Source organism: Zootoca vivipara, chromosome 11 (genome assembly GCF_963506605.1).
Source record: "Zootoca vivipara chromosome 11, rZooViv1.1, whole genome shotgun sequence".
Taxonomy (NCBI): Eukaryota; Metazoa; Chordata; class Lepidosauria; order Squamata; family Lacertidae; genus Zootoca; species Zootoca vivipara.
The window spans coordinates 26,825,902-26,844,452 of NC_083286.1; the positions used below are offsets into that span (position 1 = coordinate 26,825,902).

At 42.3% G+C, this 18,551-nt stretch overlaps 1 protein-coding gene across 10 annotated transcripts in view; it reads right to left on the minus strand.

The window, feature by feature from the left end:
• CAST (calpastatin) overlaps positions 1–18,551 on the minus strand; it is a 62,054-nt gene that overhangs the window by 12,003 nt on the left and 31,500 nt on the right. For 5 of the 10 annotated variants that reach the window (XM_060280184.1, XM_060280181.1, XM_035100171.2 and 2 more), the window contains 18 exons: positions 16,682–16,747; positions 15,531–15,581; positions 14,336–14,392; positions 14,129–14,245; positions 13,280–13,381; positions 13,139–13,201; positions 12,713–12,811; positions 11,286–11,366; positions 11,145–11,198; positions 9,982–10,080; positions 9,783–9,878; positions 8,018–8,119; positions 6,814–6,897; positions 5,297–5,344; positions 3,749–3,853; positions 3,239–3,340; positions 1,706–1,807; positions 536–637 (listed from right to left, as the gene is read on the minus strand). In XM_060280184.1, the coding sequence (XP_060136167.1) occupies positions 536–637; positions 1,706–1,807; positions 3,239–3,340; positions 3,749–3,853; positions 5,297–5,344; positions 6,814–6,897; positions 8,018–8,119; positions 9,783–9,878; positions 9,982–10,080; positions 11,145–11,198; positions 11,286–11,366; positions 12,713–12,811; positions 13,139–13,201; positions 13,280–13,381; positions 14,129–14,245; positions 14,336–14,392; positions 15,531–15,581; positions 16,682–16,747 (1,530 nt within the window). The remainder of the gene's footprint in view (positions 1–535; positions 638–1,705; positions 1,808–3,238; positions 3,341–3,748; positions 3,854–5,296; positions 5,345–6,813; positions 6,898–8,017; positions 8,120–9,782; positions 9,879–9,981; positions 10,081–11,144; positions 11,199–11,285; positions 11,367–12,712; positions 12,812–13,138; positions 13,202–13,279; positions 13,382–14,128; positions 14,246–14,335; positions 14,393–15,530; positions 15,582–16,681; positions 16,748–18,551) is intronic. The other 5 variants (XM_060280183.1, XM_060280180.1, XM_060280186.1 and 2 more) reach the window with 3 other exon arrangements.

The window sequence follows — 18,551 nt, forward strand, 5'->3', positions numbered from 1 at the left end:
TAAGTCCAGTTTGCATTCTGTAATCAGAGACATGTTCCTTGCTGCAACTGGAAACTCCCTGCCCCGCCCCCCATCAATATGAGCACTATTAAAGTGCATGGAGGGAAATGTTTTTAGCCATGTCCCATAGCAACAGAGGCTTTTTCCAAGTATGGCAAGGCAGGAATTTCACTGCCCGACATTGTGCCTCATCTATATCTTGGCCTATCCTGTATGCAAGACTGGAAAATGTTATGGTAAACTCCTATGTAGCATTTTTTGGAAGGAGAGAGATAAAATCATCTGATCATCATACTTTATTATCCCAGACCATTGAAAATGATGGGTCGGTGATTAAAGTTGCAGCCCCAGACATCTGGAAAATACCAGGATGGGGGAAGGCTGTCTTAAATATATCAGGAATTAGCTTTCTATGTGCAGTTGCTGTTATTTAACAATTTGGTACACTCCCCCAAGAGAGAGTAAGAGAGATCCAACAGTTATACACAGGAAGATAGATGTTTGTTACGCCGCTGGACTCTGATCATTTGATTACCTTCACTTTATCCACAGCAGGCTTCTTTTCTTCTGGGTGAGGCTCCACTTTTCCTAGACTTCCGGATAAGGCTTCCAGGGCTTCATCAGGTACCTGTGAAGTCTAGAAATAACATTATTTTAAATCAGCTTAGTGCTTTGGAAAACAATGTTCGAAGCAATATTCTTAGAGTGCAAATGATGGAGCAGCTGACAAATACATTTATTAAAACTTAACTACCCAAGTATTAGTTTTATGGGAGGTGATTCACTTATCATTATCATCATCATCATCATTATGATGATGATGTATACCACCCTATACCCATAGATCTCAGGGCGGTTTACAACATAAAATTACAATATAAAAACTACAAAGTACACAATACAAACAAGAACAAAAACAAACCAACAATCCTTCCACAACACGTTTTAAAGGGCGTTGGATGTCAATCAGCCAAATGCCTGGTTAAAGTGGAATGTCTTCACCTGGCACCCAAAGGTGTATATATTGAAGGCACCAGCTGAACTTCCCTGGGGACAGAATTCTACAAAGCAGTATTAATATGATTAACTGACTATAGGAGTGGCCAATGTGGTTGGGTGGAGCCACAGAACCACCTTCTTGATACCAGCTTACATGGACAGGACTGGGTTGGCACTGCACAAGCGCACCAGTGGAGCCAGACCAGTTTTCCCTCCAGCGTACTCACAGAGCTCTACCCTTGTCATCATATTCCCCCTGTCTCATCACCATCCAGGTAAGCTGCAGTGACCCTGATGTCAAGAGGATGGTTTTGCCTGACAGCATGGACTGCTATTGAGTAACTGTCTCTTTAGGATAGCCTGTGGCAATGCATTAGTGCAGAGCTTTTCTATATTATATGAATTAGTTTTCTGTTATGTACACTGGCAAAATCCACATGGAAACTTTGCTAGCTTAGCCCACTTTAAAGGAAGATCTACTTTCACACAAGGTTCTCTTAAGTTCAATGGGACTTCAAGAGTTCCCACTAGCAGACTGCACTCATAATAGCTAAACACATCCAACAGTTAATGAGCAAAGGCAGAGAAAAATCTACAATCTAAATATCCCAAAGAAAAGTCAGTAATGCCAAACAATTTTGTACCAACAGTTTTAAGTAATGTGCAGGACTTTTTTTTTAATTGACCTTCACAACTGGTTACTCACTGGAGAAGTTACTGAGGGAGCTGAAGATGCCACAGAAGGAGCAGCAGCAGCAGACACCACTTCTTCTGTAGAACTCTTTTTGGATTCAGCTGCTGAGGGCTTCTGAGATGAGATAGCAGGAACAAAATTTGTAATTACATAGCATACTTCATGTGAAAATAATGCCAATATATTTCACATCTGGTAACCAATGTGCCCCTTTGGTTTCAGATAGTACATGGGTAGAGGAGTCTAAAAAGCCCAGGATACAACTATGCACAGCCCTCTAGCAGCTGTGGTGACTCATTTACCAGAAGTAATGTATTTCACGTTAACCAAACTAAGCCTCTTAGAGCAAAATATATACCAGGAAGCTTAGTTTGGTCAGAAACAAGTATATACTGCCAGAGTTAATGCTAAATACGTTACTTCTGGTACATGAGCCACCACAGCCGATAGAGGACCACACAAATTTGATGAACAACCAGTGGTGTAGGAAGGGGGCTGCGGGCCACCCCGGGTGTCATCACTGAGGGGGGTGACAAAATGGCAAAAAATATGTATTTTTAATATGTGTTTCAGCCTGAGCCACGCGTCTATCCTGAAGGGGAGGCAGTGGGCGGACTGCCTGCAAGCTCCACACTACTTTTTCAAGCAGCACAGAGCTTGCGTCTGCCCTACAGCTGCGGGGGAGGCAGCGGAGAGGCTCCACACAATGTGCCCTGCCTTGACGCAACATGCCCTGCCTTGGCTCGCCCCACCCCTATGGGCGGCTTGCTCCACCCCTGACTGCAGGGTGTGTGCGTCGCTCCGGGCACCTGAGCAGCTAGGTACGCCGCTGTGAACATCCCCTCAATTCCTTCATCCAAGTTGTTTATAAAGATGTTGAAAACAACAGGCCCAGGACAGAACCCTGTGCCACCCCACTAGTCGTGTTTTTCCAGGGTGATGAGTACTTTATGGGTTCGGTCAGTCAACCAGCTACAAATCCACCTAACGGTTACCTCGTTCACCCCACATTATACTAACTTCCTTGCTACATATCCCTAGATCTGGGTTTCCAAAACTTGGGTCACTAGCTGGTTTTGGACTACAATTCCCACCATCCCCAGGCTATTGTTCCTGCTGGCTAGGGATGATGGGAGTCGTAGTCCAAATAGAGCTGGTGCCCTAGACTATGAACTTCCTTCTTTAAAGGGAGTGTGACTTCCATTCAGGACAGGCAAAGTGGTAGGATTTTGTTCCAGTTTAGTGGCCCCCGGCTAGCCCAACACTGCATCCAGATGACAGCTCAGGACTTGCACATCCAGGCCTGTTACATGGAAGTCAAGCCAAGTGTCATCAATATACTGTAGATATCATGCTTCAAATCTCCCAACAGGTTCTTATAGCTGTTAAAAAGCATTGGGGACCAAACAGTGCTCTGTAGCACCTCACAACATAATTTCCAGGAGGCAGACACAGAGTCATTCGGTGCTACACCGTGACATACACAGGTATGGCTGGTGCCCCCAAAATATGGGCTTGGCTTTGGATCTATAAGAAGCTACTCACTGTAGAAACTCCTGATGGAGCTGAAGGTTGCACTGGAGGAACTGCAGGTGATGTGGCCACATTTTCTTTGGGAGTTTTGGGGGGTTCAGCAGCTTTTGGCTTCTGAAAGAAGACAGCAATATCTATTATTAGCCTGAGAACAGCCAATGAGTAGGTGTTCTGTTCCCAATGAGTAGGTAGGCTTCACAGGAGCCCACAGCATGGATGGCCTGCCCACCTGCCATCTTTGTGCACACCCCCATGGCCTTATATTAAGCAGCTGATATAAGTCTCAGCCCTTGTGTGGCTTTGCACACCACCAGCTCTGGCCCCTGGTATGTTCCCAACCCACATCTTCACCTTGCCCTCAGGCTAAGTACACAAGTGACACATGGGGAGGAATATGAGGGAGGAAAGGAAGAACGGAAATGCTATGCCTGAATTAAGCTTCTTCCACCTTTAATTCTCTGCACCCAATGCAACGAAAGATTCCGAATTTTAAGGCAGGTTTCCTAGGCAAAGTAAACTCACCTTAGGCACATCGGCAGGTGTAGATGGTTTGGATATTTCTGCGGGAGGAGTGGGACAGGCGAAATCTTTTGAAAATTCATCAGCTAGGTCAGAATCACTAAGAGGCTGTAAAGAAATTTTAAAAAATGAGAGGAAGACCAAAACCATGTTGCTGATAAAATAAAGAACAGACATAAGTGGCATTTATCAATTATCAGAGGGCCTTCACGGTAGTGGCACCCACCCTGTGGAATGCCCTCCCGTCAGATGTCAAGGAAATAAACAACTACAGTGGTACCTCGGGTTACAGACGCTTCAAGTTACAGACTCCACTAACCCAGAAATAGTACCTTGGGTTAAGAACTTTACCTCAGGATGAGAACAGAAATCGCGTGCCAGCGTTGCGGTGGCAGCGGGAGGCCCCATTAGCTAAAGTGGTACCTCAGGTTAAGAACAGTTTCAGGGTAAGAACGGACCTCCAGAATGAATTAAGTTCTTAACCTGAGGTACCACTGTATCTGACTTTCAGAAGACATCTGGAGACAGCCCTGTTTAGGGAAGTTTTTAATGTGCGATGTTTTATCGTGTTTTTACTATTCTGTTGGGAGCCACCCAGAGTCGGGTATAAATAATAAATTATTATTAATTATTGTTATTGTTAGAATGCAATAGAGAAAACTTGAGGTGAAGAAAATGGTGTTTGAGCAGCTGGAACTCAGCTTACAGGGCTCCATGGCATGCTTGCACTTCTTTTACAATGGATTTGAATCTACATACACAGCAGAAATAGCAGGAGGTCAGTATTGTACTGACCACCTGTAATTGTAGGGAGGAAGATGGAGTCTTGGCCCTCCTCTCACTGGGGATTCAGTCCACCCCCTAAACAGGTGAGCTGGCATTGCACAGGCTGGCAGAAAAGATCACCTGTGATAAAGCTAGGAGCATAAAGGCTGCTGCAGCATGTGTGCATGTATATAATGTTTGCAGAAAAAACACCCAACCTTTGATTTGACTCAGCTGTATTAGAACTATTTTATATCTATGAAACACAAAACAGGAGTATACCTGCATAATTATACCGCAAAAACAGGAGTTGCCAACGTGGCACCCTTCAGATGTTGTTGGAACTCAAATTCCGACCAGCTGCAGCCAGCATAGCCAATGGCAAAGGATGATGGGAGTTGTAGTCTAACAACATCTGGAGGACACTGCATTGGATACTCCCGCCATAAAGCAAAGTAAGTGTTTAAACACTGAGACAAAGATAATTGGCTGAATTGTCTTCAGTAATTGAACAATAGGCATTTGTGGCACAATGCTAAAATAGCAAAAGATTAATCCAAATACAACAGAAAATGTGCCTCTGAATTCAAATATTCATTTTGCACTGATCCCAAATATTAAGTAAACCATCTGTGTTAAAAACTGCCTTTTAAAAGATTACTATGCTTCCTTCTAAAACATCTCGAGCATTATGAAATCACAAAAAATAATATGTAAAATTTCAGCTTTATCATTTATTTACAATGCAGGTGAAGGAAAGTAAATCTAATAGAAACGCTTAAGAACCTTTGGTTTTTCTTCAGGCTGTGGCAACAAGGGCTTCCCATCTTTATCCTAAAAATAAACAGGCAGAATTATTGTTACACTGAACAAACTTTAAGATACTCTACATAGTTTTTTTATTTCTTTAAATGTTCCAATACAGTGGTACCTCTAGTTACGGACTCAAATCTGTTCCGGGTTGCCGGTCACACCTCGAAAAGTCTGTAACTAGAGCGGCGCTTTTGCACAAGGGTAAGAGGCTGCCAGCTCTGCAGGCAAAGGGTGACATAACTGGGCTCCTGAGCCCCACAGGGGTGCTGCAGAAAGAATGTAGTTGGTCAAGGGAGCTGTGGACTTAAAATCTTTGCCCTGAGGCAGGGGTTGGCAAGGCTTGCTGGGCATGGGCCAGATCACTCCCATGCAGATCCTCCATAGGCCGGACCGGAGCAGCGTGATGCCAGAAATCGTGTCTGCACATGTCCGTCACACCGGAAATCGCTTCTGCACATGCCCAGATGCCAAAAATTGTGCCTGCGCAGAAGCGATTTTCAGCGCCTGGGCATGCACAGAAGCGATTTCTGGTGCCGTGGACATGCGCAGATGTGATTTCCAGCATCTGGGCATGCACAGAAGCGATTTCCAGGGTCACTGAAGAGAGTCCATGCACGGCACTGCGCCGTTTTAGCGCAGCACGCGGGGACTTGCCAAGCGGGCGGCTCAGTTTGGGGGCGGCTCGTGGGCAGTGGCATATTAAGATGGGGGCGGTTGGGGCATGTTGCCCCAGGCGGCAGGCTGGGTGGGGGGCAGCAGGCTGGACAGGGCTGGACGGGGCTGACCACCTCCGACGGCCACCGCCACCATCAAGGACTTAAGCCCCGATGTGAGCGAGAGTGCCTCACTCCAGGGCTTGCTCGTGGGGTTTGCTGCTGCGGCGCGTTGTAGGCCTCCTGCGTGTGCATGTGTCATGCCTCGTGATGTGTGTGTCATGATGTTGCGCCCCCCGGCAGGGTGCCTTTGGGTTTCCCGCCCCGGGCAGCCAGAAGGCTAGCGACGCCGCTGCTCATGGGGCGGTCAAACGGCCTCCGTGGGCTGCTTCCGGCCCATGGGCCTTAGGCTGCCGACCCCTGCCCTAAGGTATTAGGGTCCTAACCTGTAGAAGGCTGTAGAAATCAGCACTGTGAATTGATATCAGAAACTAACTGATAACTGAATTAACTGAGATAGAAGCAGTATTATGCGTTCAGACTATCTGGTCCCAGTCAACCTAGTCAACGTGAGATTCTGCACTAGGCTGCAGTTTCTACACTGTCTTCAAAAGCATTCGCTTGCAATACTCTGATCTGCAGGTGGACAACAGAAGATACATTTAAATAATTGGAGGAGGGGGCTTTCTAGTTCTAGCTTGCTGCCGCTGGGATACAGCAGGGGGTACAGAGTGCTGAAAGAGCTGTCCTTTCTCGATTTTTCTTCACATGGGCTCAGTATGGTAAAATTTTGGATTTTATAGAATATGCAATGAAAAGTAGAGATGAGAACTTTACCAAGGCTGGTTTTAATCTGTACTCTGGAGGGATTGTATCATCGCGTTCACCGGGTTTCTTCTCCTTCCTTTCTTTGGCCTTTGGCTGAATAGAAAGAATCACGACATGTCAACACTTGAAATGCATTGCTGGATCTTTTGCAAGCAAGCTGGAAGACAGGGTGATTGTGCCATAGAAATGTGTTAAATTTTAAACATATTTCTATGCATACACCCTCCCCCCTTCATATTTGGCATATTTCTGCTTCCTCCAACCCCCATTTCTCCTGCATGCAACTCATAATTTTTGAATCTCTATTTTTTTCTTTTTCCTAAACTAAATAAAGTAGCATGCATACCTATTACAGGTGCAAAAGAACTGTTAAAGGTACTGTATTTGTAGCATTTATTCAGGGGCAGAGGTGGAGGATCCTGAAGGTACTATTAAAAAATACATATTATCTGAAGTGGCCCAATGTATTTCTAGCCCTGTCAGCTCTGTTTCTCAAGATTAACTAACAACGAACTCTTGTTTCTTTTATAGGAACTATAAAAGCTTGAAGAAAGAACTAGGCAAAACAAAAAATGCATTGGGCAATTTCTGTAAATTAAAGTATTCCTTTATAGCCCTTTTTGCATATTTCCTGTTGCTTTTGCTACACATCTGAAGAACGTAATCCAGCCAAAATTAACCATTTTCAGCTGAATTACTATCACAAGCAACATTTTCATTATGCATTTAACTCCTGGAAGTCAATGGGGCACAGAATCCTAGAATTGTAGCAATGGAAGGGACCCCCAGGGTCATCCACAATTTATGCATGTCTACATACATGTCAAGACATTAAGTGGTATCAATCATGTACTAATTATTTATACACTGTACAGCAATTCATTCACTTGCAACCCAATCCTATTATATTTACTCAGGAGCAAGTCTTGCCTTGCCCAACTGTGCTCATTCCCAATTAGATGTGCGCAAGATTGCAGCCTTGGGAATGTTTTTGTTTTTTAAAAAAGGTCATACTGCAAAATTGCTTGTTAACAGAAGTCTTCCCAGTCATTCCCACATTGATGAAGCTACATTGTAGTTCAGCAGAGAAGCAGGCCACTACGTAGCTACTACTACCATAGAATTCAAAGCGCTTTCAAAGGTTTCTGCTAGCAGCAGACAAAGCAGCATTTTTTCTGGCTTGTTTTGCAAGATTTTGCAGTGTAAATAATACCTCTTCCACTTCCACAATGGAGCTAAGGTCTACTTCCGGCTCCGGCTCTGGCATGCCAAGCGTATCCACAAGAGCATCCAAGGCACTGTCACTAAGGGCTGCCTGCGTCGCAAAGTGATAAAATGACCATGAGCTACAAAAACAGCATTTGTCTCATGATAGATGCAATACATACTGAGATTATTAGGATTCCAATTACGGCAGTACACTGATGAATCTGGCATCCTTAAACAGCAGCATACTGTAATCTAGACACTCTATCTAAAACATTGCAGTGTAGGAGGGTAAACTGTGTATTCTTCAGCTATTGGGCAACATGCCATGCCACTTCAAGCACCATATCTGTAGGAATCTAGCTTTTCTGTAGCGGAGGCTAAATTGTAAGTGAACCAGAACGGCTGAGGATGTGCATTTTGCCACTACTAAATACATCTCTGGTTCTTGAAACTTGATCCAAGTATTTTATTTGTCGTCCGACAGCAGTGAACTCAGACAAAGAAAATGACACTTTATGGAGAAAGCTCATTGATATAAATTCCCATTTACCTAAATCACCTATAGGTTGTTGGACTGCTGTAAATAAAATGACTGGGTGTTATTTCCAGCTACTTAATGCTTAATAATCTCCAATATCTGGAGGCAGCAGGTGAATGTGGCTTTTTTAATGCATATATGAGAAATAAAATGTATTTTGTTGTTTGGCTTCTGCAAACCAAGGGGCGTTTTAACCTTTGAAGGCAGGATAACAGTATTTCAAAACAAATAATATAGCATTAAGCTCATCCAATAGCCTCAATATCAGTAGGCAATGGAAAGGCTATACCGTACATAATGATACCTTACTCAAGCAGAAAATAAAAACAGAAGCCAGTCCAGGAGCCAGGAAAAGCAAGGGAGCGTTCATTTGTCAGAAAGGAATAATAACTTCTTAGAGCAGGCATCCCCAAACTTCGGCCCTCCAGATGTTTTGGACTACATTTCCCATCTTCCCCGACCACTGGTCCTGTTTGCTAGGGATCATGGGAGTTGTAGGCCAAAACATCTGGAGGGCCACAGTTTGGGGATGCCTGTCTTAGAGCAACAAAGGAAGTTAAATAACATCCTGACTCAAACAGCCAATATAGGCAACATTTTGAATCCCTAATAGTCACATCCGTTTAAAAGGCTACTTATGTCCACAATGAGGGTTATATTTTATGTTCGCAGTATATTTTAGTTTGGAACCTTTTTACTACAGATTCAGGTTGCATACCCAAACGTTCAAAAAGCTTCTAATCTGTACTGTTCCAAGAAATTTCACAATAGCAGCCAAACTGAAGTTATTTCAGAATGAGTAATTGATTCATAAAAAGGTGAAACTTTTAAATCCACAACTCTTTCCAGTCCACAGGAGTGTGCACACCTGGAATCTTATGCATAAACACACCGTCATCATCCCCCAGATTTTAAAGGCACCTTGGCAATTGGACAAAGGAAGATGCTGAAGTAAAGAATGGGGGTGCAGGCAGGTGGTTTCTTAATAGAAATGTAGCTTCCTCCAATAGGTTGCAGCCCAGTCTTCAAAAGCTTAAATACATTTTGATTAAACAAGATTTAGCACTGTCTCTTATATTACAGTTTGAGCATATATAATTTATGTGCAGCCCAGGGAGTCTTTGCATGATCACCCTTTCTCTCTCTCTCTAACATTGTAATACTATTTTAGGATAGCAGGTTCTGTGTGGTTATTTCAGTGGGGTAGGGGATCAGAGTACTTAATTTATACCTCTTCCATTCTGGCTTTCTTTTCTTTAGGAGGAGCTGAACTGCTGATCAAACTTGCAGACTGTGCTTGTAGGAGTTCACCTTCTTCTGCAGGCTTCTTTTAAAACAGGAAACAATTTAAATGTGTTGAGTTTTTCACAGGATTCAGACTTTAAGTCAGATTTTAAGAGGCCCTTTCAAAAAGATAGCAAAAGCAGTACCTCTTTTGGCATGTCTTTCTTCTCTCCAGCAGATGTTACAGCACTGCAAGTAAAATCAGATGACAGAGCATCTGCAAGGTCATCATCTGTCATTGTTGGCTAAATGAAAACACAAACTGGGTTACGCTTTTAACCAGTTGCCCAACAGCAGCTTACAGTTTGCGGGCATTTGCACATTTATGGATGCAGAGCTGTGCTGTAGGATTGTCAAATCCTGAGCTAAAAGACACCACCTCTTACTCTAGCAACTCTGTGGAAGTTACAGTGGCTTCTTTTCCCAGTCCTGAAGTAGCAGCAGAAAGGTAAAGGGGGCAGAAGAACAGACACATGAATGAGAATCACTCTCCCTACATAAGTATATTTATGCCCTGGAGTTTTTAGAAAAACAGGTTGCCATCTCGGGTCAAGAGCTGACAATCTATTACGTCTTGATGGGGAGACTGCATATATAGGAGGATTTTGCAGATGATTTGTGTCTGCAACCCACAATCTGCTAAGGGAACTGCAGAATTACAAACTATTCTGAATTACTCCTTTGGTCAGTTGTTTGCAATTCTGCCCTGTGGCATTCTACATCAGAAATGGACAAATAGCAGAGTATGATCTGGATCCAGATATTGATCCCTTGATTCAGGGACCACTACATGCTGTGGTGAATCAACTAGCGTAAATATCTCTTGCATGCAACATCTATCAATTTCTAGAGTCTAGCTACTGACTTCAACATAAATCGAATGAAGAGGTTCTAGCATTGGCCGTTCATGGACCACCACTGTATACTAGAAGCCAATTAAGCCAGCACAGTTGTAGCTAAACCTTTTTATATCAACAATACCAAAACTACTCAAGTGCAACAGCACAGCACACAAGGTGTTGGAGGTATCCAGTCTCATTGTCACATGTAGGTCATTACTACTAACTGATTTCAATGGGAATAAAGCATAAGTAATTTAGGGTGATATTCGGCTAGGTTTTTCTCAGAATTGACCCAATGAAATTAATTAACATGGCTAAGTTTAGTCTGTTAACAGGTCTACTCTGAGTAAAGCCACCATCCATCCCACTGATAACAATGCAAAGTTTATAAAGCACTAAAAAGCATCTTCAAAAACCAGTAATAAATTTTCCATTTTCACACTTTGTGCCAAATAAAAAAGCCATACCAGAGATTCTCCTACCGCCACTGGCAGGGGAACTGCTTTGCCATCTCCTTTACCCTGAAAAACAAAATTTTGTGAATGAGTACTGCAACTAATGTGCAGTAGAGGAGGCATCCAAGGCACAATTTTGGTTTTACTACTTACCTCTAGAAGTTTTCTGTACTCTGGAGGAATTGTGCTCTCCCGTTTACCCAGCTCTTCTATATATAAGGAAGACATTGGGTCCTGCATCATGCAAAAAATATTGTTGACTCTTTAAATCAATGACTAATGTATAAATATATACAATTCATTCATATAAGATTATAATTTACTACAAAAAACAGAGAGCAATAACATTCAAATATTTGTTAACCACCTAAACTTACTAGTTGCTGCAAAACAACAACAAATTATTCAAAAACATGGTTAAAAATATAAATCATGCAGGTTCAAAACAGTGAACCATAATTTAGATCAGCTTTCCCCAAGCTGGTGCTCTCTAGAAGTTTTGGATTACAACTCCCAATCATGCCTGACCATTGGCATTGCTGGTTGAGGATGATGAGAATTATAATCCAAAACATCTGGAAAGCACAAGGATGGGGGTGACTGGTTTAGATTACCATGAACAAGATTACAGGAGCCTCAAGCTCACACATTCCCTCTTCCATGGGAAGAAAGAGTTATACTTCCCCTCTATACCCAATCTGGAAAATTATCAGGTCCCACACCAGCTTTGCTAGATGTATTTCAAACAAAAACAATTGCATGTTAAATCCAAATCTGTGTTTTCAAGTTTGGCCCTAACTGGGTTCCCTCAATTCAGGTGCTTTTAAAAAAAATTGCCTAAAGGACTTCTACAACGTCTTGCTGTTTTTCCAAACAGATTATTTATTTTTCTAAATTTAGAAGTTGGAAAATGGAGAGATCCAGTGACAATCTAGGCTTCGAGCCCAGTTTATGGTGAGGATGAAGATAACAAAATCCTCAACAACAGGAAAAGAAATGGAGAGGTCCAGTCTAGGCAACCATCCATCCATTCTAAACTGTGTTTTAGATGTTTTTGAATAAGACAGCCTGAGCCTCAGGCTTGTATGCGCCTCCTTCACCACTTTCCCATGTGTGAGAGAAGGAGAGGAAGAGAGCTTCTGCTTTCACTTTAGAACAAACCGCAGTTCCCTGCTATGGATAAGCTCAGAGCTGTTGTTCATTCATAGGCATCCCCTGCCTCCCCAACGGTGGAGGTTGAACATAAGACATAATGGGGCTTTTTCCCCCCCAGCCAGAGCTCACCGGAGCTCAGTTCCAGCACCTCTCAGGTGGGTGCCATTACTATTCTAGGAGAACAAGAGAGAAGTTCATGGTGAGCTCCAGCACCTCTTTTTCTAGAAAAATAGCAGTGGCTAATAGCCACTTGTAGCCTTGTCCTCCATGAATCTGTCTAATCCTATAATGTACAATTCAGATCAAGTTCACCGATGATTTGAAGTACAAATTCATATACAAAAAAGGCTACTGCTACCCAAACAAATAAGCTCACAAGCACAGGCGTCATAAATAAGGCTCTTTAAATACAAGAGATCTTATACCGAAACTGTTGGTCCAGTATATTCAGGAGTAGGTGGCTCGTTTTCTTCAGGGCCTCCAAGGGTATCAATTAAATCATCTAAGGCAGCATCTATGTCAGACTAGAGAAAAAAATATTTTTATGAAGTACATGGCACTTCAGATAACTTATAGATTTCGCTCCCAAATTCAGGAAAAAATATTCCTGCATTGCAAGGGGTTGGGCTAGATGACACTCGTGGTCCCTCCCAACTCTATGATTCTGTGAAATGATCTAACTCAGTGATGGCCAAACTTGGCCCTCCAGCTGTTTTGGGACTACAACTCCCATCATCCCTAGCTAACAGGACCAGTGGTCAGGGATGATGGGAACTGTAGTCCCCAAACAGCTGGAGGGCCAAGTCTGGCCATCACTGATCTAACTAGACAGCAAATGAACTGTTGCTTACCTTTTCAGCTGGTTTACTTTCTGCAGCAGCTGGGACTGGGGCTGGCAATTTGCCTTCTTTAGTCTGCAAATAAGAAGGCATTTCTGAGAACTAAGCATAGGATTACATTTGCATCCAATTAATGCCAAACACTAAACTTACCTCTGCAGCTGCAGCAGTCAAGCCTGCAGCTGCTACTGCGCCAGCTGTGCCAGCAGCTGCAACAGCTGCCTTGGTGGCCAATGACTTGTCATCAGGTTTAGCCTTAAGTGGAGAAAGATTAGAGAGGTCCAGGTGAAACTTTGCCATTAATATTTTAAGGCTGCCCAACTACAACCTACACAAAAATAGTTTTAATGACATGACAGCTGGAAAGCTGAACCTGGGAAAGCACACATATAGCCAGACATTACGAAGTCAGCCTTGCAGGAAAAAAAATATCTATAAGAAATCACATTTTATTCAACTCTTACAGGGAACTATATTAATGTTCTGTAATTATTTTACTGCAAAGAAAAACAAAAACATACAGGTGTATTTATGTATTACAATATATTAATTTACAGTGGTACCTTGACTTATGAATTTAATGTGTTCCGAACGCACATTCATAAGTCGAAAAAAATTGTAAGTCGAATTCCATAGGAATGCATTGGGAGAAAAAATTCGTAAGTCGAAGCAACCCTATCTAAAAATTCGTAAGTTGAAAAAATCCTATCTAAACCGCATCCAAGATGGCAGACGGAGCTCCGTTCGTAAGTAGAAACATTCGTGAGTAGAGTTATTTGTAAGTCGAGGTACCACTGTATAACTAGAAAAAAGCAGGAAAAATGCAGATCATTTATTCAACTTATTTATGTTGATAAAATGGTATTAAGCCTTGCATTGGTCCAATAAAAGTTGGGTTTTATTCAATTTCGTCCCATCCTTTGGGGCAAACACTTTAGATACCTAACCTTAGGAGTGCTACTCAAAAGCTTTCTGAAGAAGGTTTTTCTGCTTATATTTTACCTTTGGTTCTTCTTTGGATGTCAGCTGTGTTGTTGTCTTGTCAATCTGACCAGAGGGTACTTTTCCAGTACTTGGTTGCTTAGGTTCCACTACAGAAGGTTTGCTTTGGCTTTTTGCCTACATGTACGCACATAAAAAAGATGAATGCCCTTACATAAATTTGCATTGTAAAGAATTATATCTCCTAGCAAGTAAAATAAAAATTACCCCTCCAGGCTCTTTTTGCTTCTCTTCTGGTGAACGTTTAGACTGAGAATCATCTGGCTGTGTGAACAGAGATAGCAAATTAATTGATCAAATTTATCTCACAATTAAATGTAAACAAACAGTTACAGATAAAATGTAAACAAACTAGTCTGCACAATGAAGAAAGTAATAGTCGAAAGTATTTTCGCTGTGACAGAACAATACAAGCTTGAACGTTGTCCAAAAATCCAAGTTGTATTTGTATCACATGTCTATGAGCACAACTGCATTAAAATTAGGGGTGCTTGGTGAAGTAAACACCCCCTCTGAACGTCAAAATCTGAATGCATTCGGGATGGGCACAGCCCCTGCAAACAAGCCTTCCACTGACTCTGCACTGACTTACAGCCCACCTCTCCTTCATCTGACAAGTCTTCCTGAAGGATCAAAATACACTCAAAGGAATCATAGGATGGGCTTCCTCTGTCTCATTATTTCTAGACAGAAGTGATATGTGCAGCTTTCGTCATGGTTTTAAGTGATACTGTGCAACTCATTTTGTACCCAGTAGCTATGGGACTTGTATTCTAACTTCATTCCCCGAGTGCGGGGAGGGTCTTTGCATCATTTGCTCTCCTGGTGCTGCTGTCTTCCCCCCTTGTTGACATCCGTGTGGACATGCATTTGTACAGGCAATGTTCCCAAAAACTAACAGCCACTGTGCTAATGCAAACTCATTTATTGATACATAGTTTACAAACCATTTTTGTTTATACCAGATTAAGTGCATAATGGAAGCTATTTATTCCTCCTGTTTCGTATCCTGCTTTTTCCTAAGAGCTCATTTACTCTTATTAAAATGCATCTAGGAACCAAGTGTAATCTCCACTGATTTCAGTGCAAATTATTTCAGGCTGCCTTCCTTTGACACTGTGCAGAAATGGGGAAAGGGTAGGGACAGTCAACTGTGTGAGCTGCTACTGTCAGAAAGCCACTATTTTCTTTTTCAAAGTTATTGTAAGTTGCAGAATAGGTATTACAACAACCTTTTGGAAGCAATCTAATAGACTGATAACACATTCAGAAGGCTCTGAATGAAACCTTATAGATTATGAAACCCATAAGTTTTGTTTAAAACAAATAATGATTAGTCAAAGAAGTGAGCTTCATCACATACATAAATGCTTTTGAGATATATAAATGTATGTTACCTTACCTTAGCTAACTGGGCTGCTTTTTCAGCTTCTGCTTTGGCTTTTTGGGCTGCCTACAATATGAACAACGTCAAATGAAAAAGCCTATTGTTACATTAAAAATAAATTGATATTCCTTAGAATGCAACAATATTTACAAGCAGAAACAGCATGAACAGAAGTTGATGAAATGGACATTCCTCCTCAGGAACATTCATTGGCTACAGTGGAACAAACCCCTGAGAGCTGTTACTGATAGGGATTGCAATATTTTGAACTGATAGCTAAGGAGTTTTAAAAAACAACTGACTCCCATGAGGCTTTTTTGCAAGCCGTATTTTAATTGACCAATGAATTCTTGACTCTTGTGTGGCACAAGATTGCTTACTAACCGTGAAGCTAGCAGAATGAAATGAAGCAGAGCATAAAAACAAGCAGACAGTTAAGGAATTAAAAAATCCAAGTGTTGAGGAATTATGTGGGGAGAGCAATTTAAATGGTGGATTAGAATGGAAAGAGAGGGGAGAGAATTCCCAGTCAGCAGAAAGAATTTATAGCAAGTGAGACCTCAGGAGCAGCTTTACTATCATTGAACCAACAAGAGCTTTTTAAAGCTCTCAAGGAACACAAGCAACACAGCTTTAAATTGCTTACTTCAACTCAAGTGTTACATGTTTTACTCTGCATTAGCCATCATGCTACAATTTGTCTTGAAGCATTTCTCTAGTGCCTATACACACACACACACACACACACACACACACACACACAAGCCAAACAGTATAAGTATGCAAGACCTCCATTATAAACACAAAGACCAGGAAATCCTAGGTTTTCTGTTTGTCTTGTAGCCCAAACCAGTCTGCTATAGCTGTATCCATATATTTCTCCAATAGTGCAGTTCAACCACTACATGGATATTAGCCACCACACACCTCTAGCTAGTAGTTTGCATACTGTCACACCACAAGAACAAGGACACAAATGAAATTACGTTTGGTGGTTTATTTCCATGGCGGACTGTATACTTTGGAAAAGATTGCAGCGAGACTATATGCAACTAAAGACAGACGTAAAATGAAGTTTATTAGTTCAAGACTGATGAATGCGCACATGCTGCTGGTGTAGCTGGTGTTATTTCCAAACGTACACACAAAAACCAATCTCTTTTCACCTGCTTCTTGTTTCGTTTCCTTTTGTGGGATTCCACTCCACTGGCCTGCTGCTGGCTTGAAGAAGCCTAATATTGAGAGCACAAACTCAGGGTGCTTACAGAAATTGTGTAAGGCATGCCAAGGAAATGTGTTTCAAAAAGAGGGGGAGGCCGTTTTAGAGCATAAAGCACTGAAAAGAAAATTGCCTTTCCTTTTTAAAGGCTTTCTGAGGAAGTGTTTTATTTTATGAATGGTTGAATTTTTAAGCACTAAATTTCCAGTAACAAGAGCTACCATGCTGACATGTGTTCCACCCTCGTTTCCAACACAGGTGCATGTTACAGGAATTAGCAGGTGCATGTCTGAACACCATATGTGCTCGTGTATTCCTTGCAATGGTGAAAACTTTCCCCTTTGGTGAAAGGCTTATTGGTAGGACACAGCCTTGCCATACAAAAATTCCCAGGTTCAGCTCCTGGCATCTGCAAGTAGGGTTGGGAGAGACTCCTGCCTAAAACCCTGGAGAGCTTCTGCTGATCTGTGTTGACAATACTGAGCTAGATGGACTAATTGTCTGAGTCAGTATAAAGCAACTTCCTATGCAGCTTTCGCCATATTCTTCAAAGGTCACACTGACCTAGAGAGAGACTTATCTTGGAAGGGTATGGAAACACATGGCAGGGCTATGCCTCTGTTCACCTCTCCCCGACAATCTTTCCCCCCAGAACATTCAGGTAACCGGCATCCAAAAAATTAACAATAATCAACAGTTGTGAAGGTCAAGTAAGTGTTGTGCTTGCATTAAAAGTAACACTGAACTTGGGTACCAATTAGAAGAATGTATTTTCCAGTTTACTATTCTGCACAGGTTTAAAGCCATAAAATGCATCAAAGCAAGATAGGAAAACAATGGAACTTAATTGAGCATAGCCTTTCCTGCAGTGTTTATGCTGCATCACTGGCTAGAGTTATTACTAGGTTGCAATGCTCTGCACACTTACTAGAAAGAGACTATGTTCCAGGAAACTAAACAGGACTTCTGGGTTAGAGAACAGGGCATATGCTCACTGATGGTTTTATGTAATATTATGCATTGCAAGAGCTGAGCTGTGAAAAGATATTCAATAGATGATCCTTCAGCTGGACTTGCAGCTTCTTTTTGTCGCTTCCCATCCTCATTCTCTTTTCTTTTAAGCTGCCTCTTTCTGAACTCAGTTGCACTAATGGGCTTCACTTCTTAGCCAACCAGCAAAACCCCACCTTAAAGCTACAGGAGCAGAGGGAGTGGGGTGGAGTGGGGGGGGGTACTCTTTCTTCACTACCAGAGGCCATGTGGGCATTGCACCCATTTGAAGAGGATGGGAGAGATTCCCTTGCTTTATCCAATGTAGCTGTCCTGGAAACAGAGTCTATTCTTTTTCCAGCCCTTGTTGTGTTGTGTAATGCTAAGAGACTGTCAATATAATTGTGGATGAAAGTCCAATTTAAAATTCAGAAAGGTTCCAGTTCATGGAGAAAAGAAATGGGTTGAGTGGGAAAGACAGAAGAAGAGTAGGACTGGGAATAGGTCAGTGGTACTTGCAGTCTGAGGACAGAAAGGGTCCCGTTTTAACACAAAATCTGCTCACAATTATATGTGCCTGAGCCATTAGGATAAAAATGGGAAATAGACCTGAATGAATGAGTGTGTGTGTGTGTGTGCACTCACTCACACACACACACAGTAATACCCCGGGTTGCGTTTTTTCGGGTTGCGAATGCGGCAGACCCGGAAGTGTTTACTTCTGGGTTCTGCTGTGCCCATGTGCAGAAGCGTGCTTTCGCGCATGCGTGAAATTGCTGCTCAGGTTGCAGACTTTTCGGGGTGCGAACGGCACCCTGGAACAGATT